Source organism: Perognathus longimembris, chromosome 15, assembly GCF_023159225.1.
Source record: "Perognathus longimembris pacificus isolate PPM17 chromosome 15, ASM2315922v1, whole genome shotgun sequence".
Taxonomy (NCBI): Eukaryota; Metazoa; Chordata; class Mammalia; order Rodentia; family Heteromyidae; genus Perognathus; species Perognathus longimembris.
The window spans coordinates 53,523,026-53,541,063 of record NC_063175.1 but is presented as its reverse complement, the minus strand read 5'-3'; the positions used below and the strand labels follow the sequence as shown (position 1 = coordinate 53,541,063).

At 38.4% G+C, this 18,038-nt stretch overlaps 1 protein-coding gene across 1 annotated transcript; it reads right to left on the bottom strand.

The window, feature by feature from the left end:
- Positions 1 to 2,748: 2,748 nt before the first annotated feature.
- Positions 2,749 to 13,456, bottom strand: Ccdc102b (coiled-coil domain containing 102B). Its single transcript, XM_048363457.1, has 3 exons — positions 13,251 to 13,456; positions 7,058 to 7,166; positions 2,749 to 2,827 (listed from the first exon to the last, which is right to left on the bottom strand). The coding sequence occupies exons 1-3, from the start codon at positions 13,418 to 13,420 to the stop codon at positions 2,780 to 2,782; spliced, it is 327 nt and encodes a 108-aa protein (XP_048219414.1). The 5' UTR covers positions 13,421 to 13,456; the 3' UTR covers positions 2,749 to 2,779.
- Positions 13,457 to 18,038: the final 4,582 nt, after the last annotated feature.

Here is an 18,038-nt window from a genome sequence, read left to right as displayed (position 1 = left end):
AGCCAAACTGACTTCCATAGAATTTGCAATAATTTGGCCTGCTCTCCAGGGTTCAGTCCTGACATTCAAACTCTGCTCTCCAAGGGACAAACAGGGACCTATGAAACAAGAACCGATGAAGCAAGAATTCGGCTCAGAAGGGGGTGAAACCAGGCCAATCCCAGACACAGAGGATTTGTATCTCACAATGATGCTGAAATCACAAGTACATTCCAAGGATCTAAGAAAAAAGGCTTTGTGCAAAAGGTGTGAGTGTATTTTTTCCACCTATCTGATCATCTGGTTTCATATTATTCGTTGTCATCTGTTTTCTATTTCAATTTGGGGACTAATTTTACTATCATATCTTCTCACTCAAAAGATACAAGATTTCTGTCAGTCATGGCATGATTCATTTCCATCATTCTTTGCATGCTACTTTAAATAAAACTTTTTAAGTGCAAAGTCATGAAATACCAACCTAAAAATTGTTTTGTATGTTAGCTTTCACCTGTCTCCTGAAGAAAGAAGGCTTACTTTTGGTAATTTACCCTTGCCATTATTTTCAAACTACCAACTTATATAGATTAAACATCAACTGGTTTCTTTTTAAAAATTTTTTTATTGTAAAGGTGATATATAGAAAGGTTATAGTTACATAAGTCAGGAAATGAGTACATTTCATTTTGAACAGTGCCACTCCTCTCTCATTTTCTCCCAATTTTTTCCTCCCACCCCCCCCTCCCCTACAAGTTTTATATTTCAATTTCAACATAGTGTCTAGTGAATGTCACTGCTACATTAATTCACCCTCTATCCCACCATTTTTGTGATTCTCCTTTCCCTCCCCAAATCAGGTAAACTTACATACAAGACAAAAGGTACAGAAATCAAAAACAATGACAAAAGGGAAAAATGGGGGGGGGAAGTAAGATTAAAAAAATACCTTCTTGTTTCCATTTCAGAGTTAATTTTGATAAGCATCATTTTGTAGACGCGTATGCACATTGCTATGGAGCCTCTGTGGTCCTTTCCTAAGAAAATCCTCCCTTGGTCTCACTGTGTGAAGATTTATAGTCATGTTTAATTTATCATGTTCAAGTATAATTTTTTTGTCTTTACCATCTATTGGGTTTACAGGTAAATTTATAGGGATATTATAATTATTATAAACAAGGAAAACCATGAAGCCTTTGTTTCTTTAGGTCTGGCTTACTTTGCTTAACTTAATTTTGATGTGCACTGGTTTCTGTTTTCTTGCACAATCCGTTTATAATCTTCTTTGGTGTATACCTCTCTATAATCATAGCTCAACTGGTGTGACTCTCAAGACATGGAAAGTCGGATGGGACCCGAAAACACTGCTTCTTCAGAGAGAGTGTACCTTGTTCCCTCTTCTCTTTCCACCATCTTCCTCCACAAACCATGTCTTTTTTTTTTTCTATTATGTTAAAAACAACTTTAGTCTTACTTAAATAAATGTCAGGATGTCTCATTGTAACCTAACTTTATCTTTATCATTTTGATGCCACAAGTGAAATGGCTTCTGAGTAGCCTACATTTCTTTCCTGAGTCTCATAATAGTCTAATAGTTAAATAAGTCATCTCGGTGTTCTGAGGGTTACCTTGGCAATGGCTATAAATTATCCACTAGCAGTTTAATTAATTCTGACTTACGTAATTTAGCGCTTATATTATTCTTAATTACATTTGTTTAAAAAGGTCTTAAAGGTACTTAAATCATCACAGTTGGTCCCATACGTTTCACTTTTCTTATACATCTACGGCATCCTAATGTGGTGTTTTATCTGTCTTATTCGAGGCCCCATAAGCTAATTTATGGCGATGGGGAAGAAGCTGAACAGATTGTCATGATGGATAGGACTCTGGAGGTGAAAGCTCTTCCCATTGCCCTTGATCCCTGATTGGTGTGCAGTAGCAGAGCCACCGAACCAAGGCAAGCCAGGTCCATGGATTCCACCCTACTACTCCCACAGTCGCCAGGCCCGTGTTCAGAAGAGAGGCCCTTCCGGCTAGCAAGAAAAGTGTCCCTCACTTAAAACCAGCCACGAATTGTGAAGCCTGTGTGTTTAGTGCTGGGCTAGGGGATGTGAACAGAGCACACCTTCTCTCCCTTCCTCATGAAACTGCAAGCTCAGCGGGCAAGGTCGACAGCGGACAAGCACACAGAGATGCGCACACCCTGCGGGAAGGTCTCTCCCATCTTCACCGCACTGCTTTTAGGGGACCTAGGGAAGGAAAGAGGCCTTGGACAGAAAGGATGCATCTTTAGGGAAGTGATGTGTGAGCAGGGTGTGACTATTAGGAGCGGTGTGTGACTCTGTGGATAGAGACTGTGGCATGGATCCAGCCACGGAGCAGGAAGTGGGGGCCATCTGATGGACCCCAGGAATGCCAGTGGAGCTAGAGACTCGTGGGGAGGAGGGGACAGGGTCAGGGGAGGGTCAGGAGAGCCGAGGCTGCTGCCCAGCCAGGGAGACAGTGGGGAATCACGAAAGGAGGGGATCAGGTTTACACCCAGCCATCCCTCCACGAGCCTCCAGCCCTGGGGTGGGTTCATCCTCCCACCCAGAAAGAGGAGGGAATGATGGGATTCAGAGTTTCCAAGGGGAAAATGGACGTTCAGGGTCTGGTTCCTTCTCTCCTCCTATCCCAGTTGCTTGGAGGGGGGTCTGTGAGAAGCTCACATAGCAGGCCTTCCCTGGACAGAAGACGGGGAGAGCTGGTTTCTTCTGTGGAGAGCCAACCTTCTTGAGGCTAACCCACTTGTGCAGATGGTTTATCCAGTCAGCTTCTTAGCAGGAGTGGGACTAGGAAGCCCTCTTTCCTAGAAATCAACATTTTAATGGTGATATTAATCAACACTGATAGATTAAGTAACATGTTGACTCCCTAAATGCTTATCTAGCTCGTACTTGAATAGATGTCCCAACATCCTTCACAATTCACTATCGCTATACCAATGAGCGGCTCTCACAGGAGGTACAAGAGGGAAAATAATGTCCACTGCTACAAAGCCTCTCCTATACACATCATGTCTTTGCAATCCTGCCTGAAATTGGTAATTGTGTGTATGCTATGGGTGTGTGTGTTGGGGGGGGGGGTCCTGGGGCTTAAACTCAGGACCTGGGAGCTAACTCTGAGCTATTATGCTCAAGACTGGTGCTCTATCACTTGAGCCAAAAGCTCAACTCCTGACTTTTGGGGGGTAGTTAATTGGAGATAAGAGCCTCAGGGAGTTTCCTGCCTAGATGGGCTTTGAATCACAACCTTCATATTCTCATATCACCTGAGTCTAGGATTCCCGGCCATGAGCCACTAGCACCCAACTGGTAATCTTATTTTTTCCTAAATAAGAAAGGTATTTTGAATATCAATTGTAAGTATCACAATGGTAATTCAAAATATGTATCCATAAATGTTTCCCACTTACTCTTATAAATTACAAACTATTAGCCACATTTTGTGACCACCAAAAGAGATTTCTTCATAAAAGGGTATTAAGGTAAAACAGAGAATTTTCAAAAAAAATAAAACTTTATTTTCATTTTTCAGCTAAATACTAATTTTATATTTCATTTATTTATTTAATTTTTTTCTTATTTATTGTCAAAGTGATGTACAGAGAGGTTACAGTTTCATAAGTTAGGCATTGGATACATTTCTTGTACTGCTTGTTACCTTCTGGCTAAGATCAAGTGTAAATACTAATTTTAAAGTGTTTATAACATTGTTGCCTATCTTAAAGAATCACTTCCACAATGGATTAAAATGTTTTCTTGATGAGGTATTTTAGTTATTTCCAATCAATGATACTTGCATGAATGAATACTTGATTATCACCCTGAACCATGATATTTCAGAGAAATAATCATTTTGGGTTAGTTGGAATTCATAGTCTAATTCTAAATCAATATGTACAGATTCATAAAACAATTGCTTTGCTCCTCACTTTGTTGGTTGGATTTTAGATACTTATTTAGGTTATATAATTAAATGCCCACCTTTTCTATTATTTAAATGTCAGTGATTAAAAATTATTTCCCTCTCAAGTACACTTGATTTTTCAATACATTTTTTAAAACTCTAGGTCTAACGTGTACATCTGATTTCAGCTCTAACATCAGCAGTTCTGAACTCAACACATATTTGCTGTGAATAACTTCAGGCACCTACCAATGAATTCTTGTATTCAAATATTCATACATATAAATTGCTGCAGTGAAAGTAAGGGCCATTACCAAACATTTCAGAAAGGGAGAGAGAAACACTACTATAAAGTTTTAATGAGGCAAGAGACATTTTACTGAGTGTCAGTCAATTGTATTTTAGCTTTAAATATTTTACATTCTACAATGCCATTTCTATATGCACTGTAAAATTCTTCTGTTATAATCTACTATAAAAATAACCTGTGTATGTATGTGTATAAATAATTGCATGTGACTAATATTATTTAGTTTTGAAAAATGTTTAAGCTCTTGTCATATTTTATAAATTTTAAGTATATATGCATACATTTATTCAAAAATATTGAAAATATGGTTAAATCCCTGTTAGGAAGAGGGAAAATATTTTTTGAACCCCATATAAATAGTGAAAAACATGTTTTCATAATTTTGTTTATAATCTTTCATCAGTAAGATAAAACTTATTTGTGCATTTATTGTCATTTTCAGTATTATTGTGATTTATTTTACTGAAGCATACTATCCAAAGCTTCAGTAATTGAGCCAGGTGCTAGTGGTTCACCCTTGCAATCCTACCTACTCAGGAGGCTGATGTCTGAGGACCACAGTCCAAAGCTCAAGCAGGAAAGTCTGTAAGACTCATCTCAATCAAGCACCAAGGAAACAGGAAACGGAGTCATGGTTCAAGTGGTAGAGTGCTAGCTTTGAGCAAAAATGCTCGACGACAGCACCCAGGTTCTGAGTTCATGCCCCCAGGATGGGCACAAAGGAAAAAAATAAAAGCTTAAATAGTTAGATAAAAATGTCCACAATTTTAGATTTCTTCTATTCTGAAATCGGTATCAACATTGCATCTAGTGGAAACATCACACCTGAATTACTTTTTATAATTATGTAGGTGTCACCAGCTAGAGAACCAGTTTATACTTCACAAGTGAACATTTTCCTGCCTTTATACGTTTATGTTCATCCGTTTAAATGTGTCCAGATTCATGGCCAGTAAATTATACTTGAACAGACACAGTACAGATTTTAACTATTGTGTAAAACAAGTGAAAACAGCCACTTTTTCTCAAGACAACTGCAATATAATATTAGGTTTCTTGAACAGAAAGGTTTATGAAGCTTTGAATGCTATTATCAAGTCTGCACTGCACACTAGTGGCTAATGACAGGACATGCATGTCCACCTCTTTTAAAGATAAATTTAGGGCCAGTTCGGCTTTAAACATTAGCTCTGTTAGTTACATTTAAAACACCCTACTGTACAGACACATATACACACATATACTTGGAACATGATACAGTTTGCGAAAGGTAAACCATTCTTTTAAAAAATGTTAATTATGAGTGTTCATACCAATTCATCATGTTCAGTTAGACACCTGTGCAATAATAAAGACTCTAAGTTCATTTGTGTATTTTGCACACACACATCTGTCAAGCCTCTATTTAATGTATTTAGCTTTTTAATATTTTTCTCTTTGTGTTCTTTTCTATGCCTTGCTCATTATTCTTTCCCGCATACTTACCTGATAAAATGCTTTACTACAGAGAATACGTACAGTTAACATTTCTTTAGTATTTAATTTATTTTAACTGATACAGAAAACATGAACGTTGTACTTACTAATGGATAAGTACCTGGTAATGCTTCAATATATGCCTACATTGTATAGTGCTTAAACCATGTGACACCCATTAATATCCTCCATTCATTGTTTCCTTATGGTTAAACAGTCAAATGGTGACCTCTAGGTTTTCGAAATAGGAAATGAATTATCATTACTGCAGTGATACTATGGTGGAAGAAATCACAAGAACTTCCTGGTCCTATGCAGCTGTAGGTTAAAATGTATCGATTAACCTACTCTTACTCCCCATGCTGTCCCCAGATTCAATGTTTTCCCCATTCAAGAGATCAACTTCTCCATTTTCCATTTGTGAGGGGAAACTGGAACGGTGGTATTTATCTCGGGGCTTGGCTTATTTCCTATAATATTATGACCTTCCAGCCATGCTGTCACACGCCACAGGGTGTTTATTTTTTTTTAAATAATGTTCAAATAACCAATATCAATAAATCATTGAAATGAGCAGTACAGGAGAAATGTACAATGGCATGTGGTTGGTGCTAATGAACCAAAATGCGAATACAAGAATCCAAATGAACTTGATAAAAAGCAGTGTTGTCAGACAGCTTCATCAAAAAGTATGAAGGTAATACCCATAGATCGAGGGGCATAACTAAAGTGAAAGGAAATAACGTCATCAGTCTCTTCATTAGTGCCGGGCATGGTTAAGTAATGGTGTTCTGTATTAACCATTAATGTGTCACCATCTATACATATGCAAGACATTACGTTGAACACCACAAAACACATGACAGAATTTTTTTAAATTATGGCTGACAAAAATACCTGCAAAAAAAAAAAAAAAGTGTCACAGACAGTATTATTTCTTATGGCCTAAAATGACTATATTGACTACTGGCATTGAATTTCAAAAATTTATTTTCTAGGGCTGGGAATATGGCCTAGTGGTAAAGTGCTCGCCTCATATTTATGAAGCCCTGGGTTCGATTCCTCAGCACCACATAGATAGAAAAAGCCAGACATGGCTCTGTGGCTCAAGTGGCAGAGTGCTAGCCTTGAGCAAAAAGAAGCCAGGGACAGTGCCTAGGCCCTGAGTTCAAGCCCCAGGACTAGCAAAACAAAACACAAACCAAAAACCAAGATTTATTTTCTAGAAAGAATTTAATTTTTTTTAAACCATTCTTTCCCCTTTCTGCCTTTTGCCTGCTAGGCCAGGCATATTTGAGAGAAAACCCTGGCGTTATTTCTGCTCTAAGACCTATGTTCCAGTACCTCGTTCATGTGTGGAGCATTTGATGCTTTCAGGTCTTCATACCTCCGTTTCCATAGAGACAGGGCTGACTCCAGTCTTCCTATCTCCTCTTCCAAAGCTACACGCATTCTAAATCATTTAAAGTAAAGTAGAATTTTTTTTTAAATTTGGAAATACACCACATCTTCTACTTTCCTTAAATTATATATATACATATATATATATATGATCGTTATGAGACAAAACATTTCCCACTTACTAAGATAATAAATATTGAATAAAACTTTGTTCAATGTGTTATTCTATTGACTAGCTTCATGGTACATTAAACATATTTAACTTGGTCCTGCAGGTGTGGGTTTTCTGGCCGTTTCCTCCTGCATATTCCACACATTTCTCTTAATTTCTCTGCTTGATATTATTTCCATATACAGAAGAACTGGTGTTTTTAATGTAACATGGTTTTCATCTGTCTTCATACTTTGGCTACGTGGGAATTAAGAATGCTGAAATACGACACGGAAAGTCAAGGAGCGCACTGGAGTTTAGAAACATCAGTCATTTCAGCGGGTGCAACTGTGAACTCCTGCAATGCTAGCACTGAGGAGGGCAAGGCAGGAGGACCCAGACTTAGAGGCCAATATAGGGGCCACATAGTGAGGCTGTGGAGAGAACTAGGAATGAAACTGGTTCCTGAATAAATAAGCCCTTGACTTTTCTTTACCTGCCCACAATATCCATTAAAGTGAGACATTGGAAAGAATTGATTTATTTGTGATTGTCAAATACACTGACCTTGGCAGTTCACCTCTTTCCTCATCTATGCTGTAGACTCAACCATTGATTAAAAAAAAAAAAAACCTGCTCATTCTTTCCTTGTTGGTACATAGACAGGGTGGACTGTCTGTCCCCCAAGTCTAGACTTGGACAAGGGCTGTCAACAGGTGTGATTAAAAAAATAAAAGGCAGTTGTGAATGGGCTCTGGTCCTGATTTCTAGGTAACTGAGACTTTTGTGGTTGTCAGGTTTGTAATTCCTAAAAGCCTGCAGTGTATAGATAGCAGTGATACCAAATGTCACTTGAAAAATTCTAAAATGCATTACCAGAGCAAGAACATGTAACCAGCACCAAAACTGAATGTAATTTCCATGGGTATAAGACTAATCCTGGTACCAGTGCTTTGAAGGAAACTCAGAATACTGTAATTAACAGCTTACTCTAATCATATAGATAAAAGATCTACTAGAGAGTTATATATTTACATTTGCATGAATCACATCATGAAAAGGGAAGAAGATATTTCTTATTAAAATCAGTAAGTATATTAAACAAAATTAACGAACATGACATTTCTATACAGAATTTAGAGCTTATTGACAATTCTTATGAATGCCAAGATTCCAAGTTGGCTACCTGAGCCTAAATTTTTGGGATAAACAGAGCTATCCAGTTAGCTTCTAAGCTACCAACAATGATATAATTATTGTCCTCAAGAGTTGGGAAAGTACAGAAATAAATAGCAAGCCACCAAGTAATAATGATTTTTTATTAAGTTATAATGTATATCATCTTTTGCTTGTTGAATTTGTTGTAGGTTTGATATGTGAGTTCTTTTTACATGTTGGATGGTAATGCAGATTAGAATAAGCAAAAGACACAGCAAAGACTAGAACTTGTGAAAATATTAAGGTGAAAATATTAAAAATTACAGTTACCTATTGTAACGCTGTAGAACATTTAAGGTAAATATTCTTATATTTGTATTTTTCATGTTATTAAACTTATATGAGCAGAATTTTGAATTATTTCTTAGGTAATGGACAAACTTTAAAAGCAAATGAATTCTTAAATGAAGTATATGGACAAAGTGTTGAAATAACTACATTCACATAATGGATTGTACAGTGATGCATTTTTTACCAAAATTAATTTGGAAAATTACTTTATTCACAAATAGTATGATAGAAAAACAATTGGAAATTATTTTACTCACCAATAGTATGGTAGAAAATCATAATTGAAAATTTCAAGATATTTAATTTACAAATTCAAACTCACAGTAACTGAGAAAAACATATGTTGCTATTTTCCTTTAATAAATCAGATGACAATGTAAAATTTTATAAATTAAAATAGTTGACATTAATAATAAATGGTTCATGATTACTAAAGAAAAATGTTGATCCTCAGCAATGTTATAAAATCATTGAAATAGCTGTTCTTTGAGAGTGTCTAACCATTTCAAGATCATATTAAAGTTCGTTTCAGTGATACATTCATTATAACCTAAACATATGTTATAGTTAATTCATATCTATACTTAGAAACAAAAGCTAGCCCCTGAAATAAAGTAATCTAATTTTATCTAAAGAAATTTAAACAAATAATGATTATTTTATCCATTTTAAGAGTAATTAGTAACACTTCAAGTAATAGTAGTTTTTCTTGGAAATACATGTCTTAAACAAAATAACAGATGTATCAGTTTCCTTAAAACGAATGCATTTGTCCTAGGTGTGGAGGCATATGACCACATTTCCAGCAATTTTGAGACAAAGGTTTTGAATCTGTGGCCAGACTGGGCTACATAGCTAAGCCTTGTCTTCCTCACCCCAAATGTGAACATTTATTGGGTGAATACTTTCAATCTCGTCATGAGTTTTAGGGGAGAGGAAATTCATAAGAATGTATTCATGACATGAAGTAAGCACATTCTTTTCACTACGGCCCAACTGCATTTAACTGTGTATTTGTGAATGGAAATGACACAGATGTTGCACATCTAACTTTATGCAGCAGAGGGCACTCAATGAACCCATACATTTCTATTTTAATCAACTCAGTCTTTCTCAGAGAGATTTTCACAACAGATTAATCTTGTGTCTAAATTCAGAAGTAAAACATATACTATGATGGTGCTACTTGAAATAAAGGAATGCAAAGTCATGAATTCTCTTAAAGACAGTGCATATCTCACACACACATTCTCTAAATGATCAAAATTAATAAGAGTAAGTTTCATGGAAATATGTCTTCAGTTTGATGATTCCAACTTTAAAAATCACCTTGCTGCAATATGGAAATGAGCGGACTCCCCAGAAAAGTGGTTGTACTCACTGCCTTACATAGGAATCTGTAACCCCTCTCTACCACACTTAGACAATAATGAAAAAAATTTAAAAAATAATAAGGAAAATGGTTTAGTGAAAGATGTACTTATAATTCTGCTCACTGCTTGATACTTTGATTTCTATTATGATCCAATGATACTGGGAAATAAAATTAATATATCTAAAGATAATTATTCAAACTATTTGTTCAGGTGAAGGGTCTTCCATCTGAAAAATTTCTTTGAAAAATATCTAACAAACATTTCCTTTAAGATGTGTAGACGTCAATTTATAGGTGTGTCCACCTGACCTTGCTCACTTTTTTTTTTGCTTTGTCTTCTCATATTTGCCTTTAAATCTCATTTTATTAACCAGAATATTTAGTCAAGCAGAGCAACATAATAATTATAGTATCTTACGTAGAAAATATAAGTTGAACAATTCAAACAAACAGAAATGCAGCTGACATGACACGCACATTTCCTAAGGGATAGGAGTGCTCCCTGTACTGAATTAAAAACAGGTGCATATGTGGAAATAGTTATGCAAAATACTTTATCTCACTGTTCTTTCACTTATTTTTTATTAGAAATTGCCTGAACTCCTCTTCCTAAATGTCAAGGTGCATCTACCTTGGTAAAACCAAGACCATTGTTTCTTGACTTCAAACTAGTTAGTGTGTCTGGGAAGGCTTGCATCCATTCAGGAGAAACATGCGAGTTTTCAGGTCAGGAGGAACTACTCAACGCTGGGAAATCACTCATAAAATTGAACAGCATTGTGTGTAAATAATAGAATAATTTTAGCTTAGTATGGTGGTTTGCATTAAATGCTGAAGTCAATTTTCTGAGTTTTCTCTGCTGGTTCTTGGGAACTAGTCAAGATAATTTTTCCCACTGTATGGACACACATAAAAAACTTATATTCACATACTCTAGATGCAAGCCACCCACGCTCCGAGATGCAAGCCACCCACGCTCCGAAATCCCAGAGGACAACTTGGAAAGAGTAGACAGATTTATGGCACTGAACACTAGATCCTCCGAGAACATTTCTCTGTGATAGTAAAGAGGAAACCAAAAACTTCCTGGATAGGAGGGGGAAAAGGGGAAGAACAACAGAAAGGGAGACCTTGATCGAGATGCACTGTACTCCTCAACTTATTTATGGAATTTTCACCCCTTTGTACAACTACTCAATCATAAAATTCGAAGCAATATTGACTCATGACATTTCTGGTGCTGCTACTAAGACAAGACACCTAGAAGACAAAGAATCATCTTGGCATTATTCTTTTGCCTCTGCGTGGTCTATATACCAAATTTTATGACATGCACAATTTATTTACACTTGGGTTGAGTTTGGCAATTATTATAAGGAAGTAAACAAATTGTTCTTTTTTTTTTGTCAGTCCTGTTGCCTTGGACTCAGGGCCTGAGCACTGTCCCTGGCTTCTTTTTGCTCAAGGCTAGCACTCTGCCACTTGAGCCACAGCACCACTTCTGGCTGTTTTCTATATATGTGGTGCTGGGGAATCGAACCCAGGGCTTCATGTATACGAGGCAAGCACTCTTGCCACTAGGCCATATTCCCAGCCCTTAAGGAAGTAAACATATTGGGTGTAGATATTTGTGTGTGGGTATGTATGCAGAGCATATGAATGTCATTAAAACTGACATCTTACAATAGAAGACAAGGCCTCCGAATAGGAATATACAGCACATTGCTTCTATTACATTGCGAGTGGGCGTGAGGAAAGCTCCTAAGTGCTGAAAGTTGAAACCTTCAAAAACATAAAAATTCAGAGTTTTGAATTTTACTGAGGCTGCTCTGTTGGTATGAAATAGTTAATACCTTTCCTAGCCCCAGAACCCATGCTGGTTTTTTTTCTGCGAATCAATTTCTCCATCAAGAATTTATGCTCCATGATGGAATAATTAAGATTCATTCTGTACAGTGATGCTGGCGTTGTCGCAGTCTGTTGTGAATAATAGCCATGAAATCCGAAAAGGAGACTTGGTGAGACTAAAAACTTGCAGACTGAACTCCTTCAGAATGTCAAATAAGAATGACGGACCGGAAAGGCTTGTTTGCTAATCGATCACTATTTCAGACCATTTAATCAAGGGGGCAGCTCAGAACAAGTGCAGTTTATATTCTTACCTCCGTATTGTTGGATGGTTATGTTTTCTCATTTTTTCCTGTTCTGTTTATTAAGAGTCCCATAGCTAAGGATATGGATAAAATATTTACTTTGAGATGGGACCACATTTTACAGTGTGCCGATGATTTCATACTATGCACAAAGCAAAAAAAAAAAAAAAAAAAAAGAGCCCATAAATTAATTAACACCACCTAGCATTGAGAATCTCCCTCTCCCTGGAAACTGAGTCAGGCTTTGAGAGACTGACTCCCAGGTTAGTGTGAGAAGGGTCCCCTAGTATGACTTGGGAGGCATGATCATTAAATACCCACAAACTACCCCATAGGCTCCTCAGAGGTTCCTGCACACTCTCCTGGAAGGTTCTAGCCAGACAGGCACAGGGAGAGCCCTCCTCAAGTAGCCCACCAGAGGACCACCTGACAACCGAGGTCGGCCACCAGATGTGTGAGGACACAATGCCTCAGGTCCCCAGTTCCCAGCCTCCTGGGCGAATCCAGCTTCTGAAACACCCAGCCTCTGACCACCGGTGAGGGGGAAAGCTATGCCTGCCAAGCCACACTTAACACTCAGGAATAGAATAGAGGGGCTGTGGGTGAAGGAAATAATAGTGAGCGAAGCGGCGAGGAAAAAAAAATAAACAATAGAACACAGAAGCAGCATCCCACGTGTCCTGGCTTCTACACACACAGCAGAAAACAGTCTGGTTCCATGCAGCTATGTCATAACTTGTTTACGAGCACTACTTCATCGCAAGTATAGCACACCACGTCCTTGGCACAATACCTCACCTAACGGATTCATTCATTGCTAGGATTAGCCCTCTTTGTTTCTACTTGTTGACTCACAGGATCCCAGTAATACTGTAAATGTGGGATAAGACACTGGCTTAGAGATTTGAATGCTGGTCACGACTATGCGAGACAGTGATGGCCACTCACTCTTGTTCCTTCAGTAAGACACGGTGGAGTTCCTCCAGGTGCGCCTGCAAAGCGGACACGTCCATTGCTTCCTCCTCTGAAGGCAGATTCACTGCTTGCAGCGTGGGCCCAGGGACCCTTGTAAATCTGCCGCTGGGGAATAAATCACTGCAATCTGAATGGGGCTTCATTTCTTCATTTACTCTTAATGGATCATTAACAATACCCTCCTGAGGGGGGAAAAAAAAAGAATTACTGTTGTGTAACATTTAAATCTCTTCACAATAATCAAGAACAAAACCTACTTTCAAAAGGAAGCAAATGCTCTCATGGCGCCAAATCTGCACGGTGCTCTCCCTGCCATTCTCTAAGAGATATTATATGACCAAATGGAACTGTGTCCCTCAGATTTATTATTTGATGTGCTACTATTATAATAAGAATATAAACCTAATGACTTGCTTTAAATTTTGCCTCCTTTTTCAAATCATAGCCAAAAAAAGTCTTTGTGTAAACTTGAATATATTTAAAGAGATTTAAAAAATAAATTCAGGAATTTTGGCAGCTGTTTTTGGCACAAGCCTCTCTGAGAGCTTCGAGTAAAGCAAAATAATTTTATAAACACATTTTTGGAAAAAAGGTAGAAAGAATTGTCAAGATCTTGAATATTACCATAGACTTAATTATTGCATTTTAGTTTGCTAGTTCAGTCTCAAGTAGAATTAAACATGATAGTTTAGTAAACACAGAGAGTAATTACCACAATACTCTTCAGAACTTAATATTGTAAGTATTGTCACTTTGTTTAAAATAAAAAGGCATGTATCTTTCCCTTAAAACCTAAGAAAAATCCATGTTCGTATAAGCTATGACTATGCAAACATCTTGCTCCTAGGACCCAGAGTTGTCATGAAAAATGCTCAAAATAAACAGCTGATTCAAGTTTCATCAACAGACTATATCTATTTCCCTACAATCACAAGGAATTTTATTTATTCTCCTCATTAAAGCTTTAATTAGGACCTACTAACATATTCCAAATGAAACTTGAAGAATTTCCCAGAATGGCACATGCACAAATTTCGTAACTTCTACAGTGTGGAGTTTTTTTTGACATCAATGGCAAAGAAATATTTGTGAACTCCAGGCACATTTTATCAGTTTAGCTTCCTCATCCCCAACACTGTGGTTGGGATTGTCCATTGACAGAAAATGAATTTTAATCATATCAACATTTCGCAAATACACACACGTACTAGCAGCCTGGATTGTGATCTCAAAAATCAGAATTAAAAGGCCCAATAGGTCAAAGTAATGTTGCCATGATCTCTTTAGACCTTTCATTTGGAATGCAATGCACCTGCCATACGGTTTTGTGAAATGTAGGGAGGCCGTTGATCAATAGTGCCTTGCAGAATTAGACATCAGAGGAGGATAGTCACCGTCCTGTGGGCTAGTTTTTCCTTGTTCCTGATCCCAATCGTCAATGTACACCTTGCACACCACCTTTCAACCCAGGAGCTATTGCTGCTCTTACCTTACTCTTTCTGTCTCTCCCTGCAGGGACCTGCCTTTGCACCGAGCACTGTCTCAAAGAGCCGCACAGCTGTGAAGTCGCTGGCCACTGCTCTCTGGGGTCAGAGGACAGTTCCACGAAGCCAGGAGGCTCCGGACCCCGGCTGTGGCGGTTGGTGGCTCCAGGGGCCTCCTGGGGAAGCGCCAGGCTTTGCTTCTTTTTCAGGACGCTCAGTTCCTTGGTCACCAGGTCCAGTTTCAGCCTGAGTTGCCTCCCTTCCTCGCGGGCCGCGTTCCTTTCCCCTCGGACTTTGCTCCACTTCTCTCTCCAGTTGGCCGTGCAGTCCGACCACCAGCGCATGGTCTTCTCCATCTGCGCAGCCCTGGCCTTGGCCTCCTCGAGCTCCCGCAGGCGAAGCTCCTCAGCCAGGTCCCACGCGGGGCCCGGGGGGGGCCGGGGGCCGCTGAGGTCGTGGGCAGCGTGGGTCTGCGGGGGGCCGGGGAGCAGCAGGCTAGCGCTGCAGGGCTTCTCTGCGGGGGGCGGCTCTGCAGACGCCGGCGCGTGGCAGCGCGCTTGCACGGAAGCCTGGTGCGCCTGGAACAGGTGCGCTTCCTCAATGAGTCGATGAATGGCATCCAAGTTCATCGCCATCTGCCCCGGGGGGAGGAGAACAGCAAGCAGCACACGCGTGAGTCCCCGAGAACCGCAGAGCGGGACCTGGGCAGCGCACGTGGACGCGGTTAAACAATGCAACCTGTCCGCAGTGCCCAGTTCCTTCCCCAGTAGAATTAAACACGCGGGAGAACTGAGGCATGTGGGGGCCACAAAGGATGGAAGGAGTCTTGATTTAGTGATTGCTTTCACCCGAAGGCCACACTACACACACGTCTGGTTTCTTCGCTCTGTATGAACGGTTGCCCGTGTTTATGTTAGCAGTGATGGCTGGACTTCTGTTCCTTGTAGAAGAAAAACCACCACTAATTAACTAATTGATGTATTAATTAATTACCATATTTAATATTATGGTAAGCGCAAAAATGAGAAGATTAATCATAAGGTGAATTATGATGGACTCTCGCCTAGATATGAGGACACTTTATAGTACAGGTAATAATAATCACCAATTTTCTATATAAATGTATAAAAGTATATGATTTTATCAACCTATACACACATTATTTCATTCAATTTAGCTATGCAGCTACATTAAGAAGGTGATATGTGGGGCTGGGGATATAGCCTAGTGGCAAGAGTGCCTGCCTCGGATACACGAGGCCCTAGGTTCGATTCCCCAGCACTACATATACAGAAAACGGCCAGAAGCGGCGCTGTGGCTCAAGTGGCAGAGTGCTAGCCCTGAGCGGGAAGAAGCCAGGGACAGTGCTCAGGCCCTGAGTCCAAGGCCCAGGACTGGCAAAAAAAAATAAAATAAATAAATAAATAAAAAGAAGGTGATATGTAGGAGAATAGTCAAAGGGATGGCATTAATTAAGACACACTGAACTCACAAACTGACATGCTGAATTGAAACTCCTTTCCACAACTACCTAAGGATAATAATAATAAAGACTATGACACATAATACATTTTTCTGAAAACAGTTGCTTAAAACATGCAGGTTAGAAAAAAACATGTAGGTTAGATGTCACATTGATAAATTTCCATGTTTGTGTGAAATTAGCCTAATTATATTTTCGGGTACAGTTTCTGACATAAATAAGCTTAGGTATTTTATGTTCATTACATTAATTTCTCCTACCTTTTTTTTTTTTTTTTGGCCAGTCCTGGGCCTTGGACTCAGGGCCTGAGCACTGTCCCTGGCTTCTTCCCGCTCAAGGCTAGCACTCTGCCACTTGAGCCACAGCGCCGCTTCTGGCCGTTTTCTGTATATGTGGTGCTGGGGAATCGAACCTAGGGCCTCGTGTATCTGAGGCAGGCACTCTTGCCACTAGGCTATATCCCCAGCCCTCTCCTACCTTTTTACATTTGCTTTTATGTAGTTCCAAACCATAAACAATTTCTTTTTGATTCATCAATTTAATCATCCAACTGGCTCTTATTATTCCAGTTAACTCACAAAACATGTCTTTATCATTAGGAAAAACAGTATATGGTATTTTTTAAAGACCACAATAGTAATGCTATATAATTAAAGGGCTTTATAATATGCAAGTTGATTCGTATTAACTTTTAGTTATAGGGCCAAAACAGTTCAACAAATACTCTGAATGTCAAGGCCATCCTTCATCAGTGTTTATAGTAACATAGGCTCAAGGCTGTCATTTTATTTATTAATGTTAGTATATACCAAACAATATTTGAATTAATGATATATTGGTCTAATTGTTCCTTTCATTATCTGCAATTCAGAGGACAGTAGTAATACCACTTACCAATTTCTAAAACATTAGTAAACTAAAACCACTACAAAGATAAAAAAAGGAAAACATGTAATTCTTTATCTTTTGGTTGGGATTCCAAAGAAAAGACAAAGAATTTAATTCAGCATACTAAACTTAGGTTTATCCGTGCCATTTTTCAAATAAAATCAGTATCATAAAATCCTAATGTCTTTAAAATGTCTCATTAACTTTTATAACACCAGTATTTTGAAGACTCTATAATTGGATTCTGGTACATTGAGATCTTCCTACCAATTAAGTGTGTACTTTTTTCACATCTGACTAAATAAAAATGAGCTGGGTTCAATGATTTAGTCCTTGAACTTGAAGAGCATTTTCTGTTCTAAAGAGTTTTTTTGTTGTTGTTGTTCTTGTTGTTCAATCAAGGATACCTTGCTTGAGATGGTGGTACTTAGTACACATGTGTATTTGGTATTTGTTAAAGTATTCCCTTCCCCCAATTGTGCATTCCCCCAGATCTGTTTCTGGGGACTGTGGCAGTGTTTGCTGAAGGATGCAATACCAGACTTTCCATGCCAAGGAAGGACATTTTCTGAAGAATGAAGTGAAGCAGAAAGAAAAGTATTTTGATCAGAAGACACAGTATGATGGCAGAATAAAATAACCTGTAGGAAATGCATTCTAAATGAAACCTTCCTTTGATTTGTTTTTCATAAGAAGACCAAGAGCATAAATGCATACAGAGGAATGATGATAAAAATCATAAGCAATAACAGACTAGATTAATACAGACTTAAAATTAAATTCGAAATAAATCATTGTAATGGCAGACAGAAATGAGGCCACACACTCTGATAAGAACGTCAGAGTAAGAACCAGTTTCTAATATTTACAAAAGGAAAATATCATATTATAGCTTTAGATGAAGAC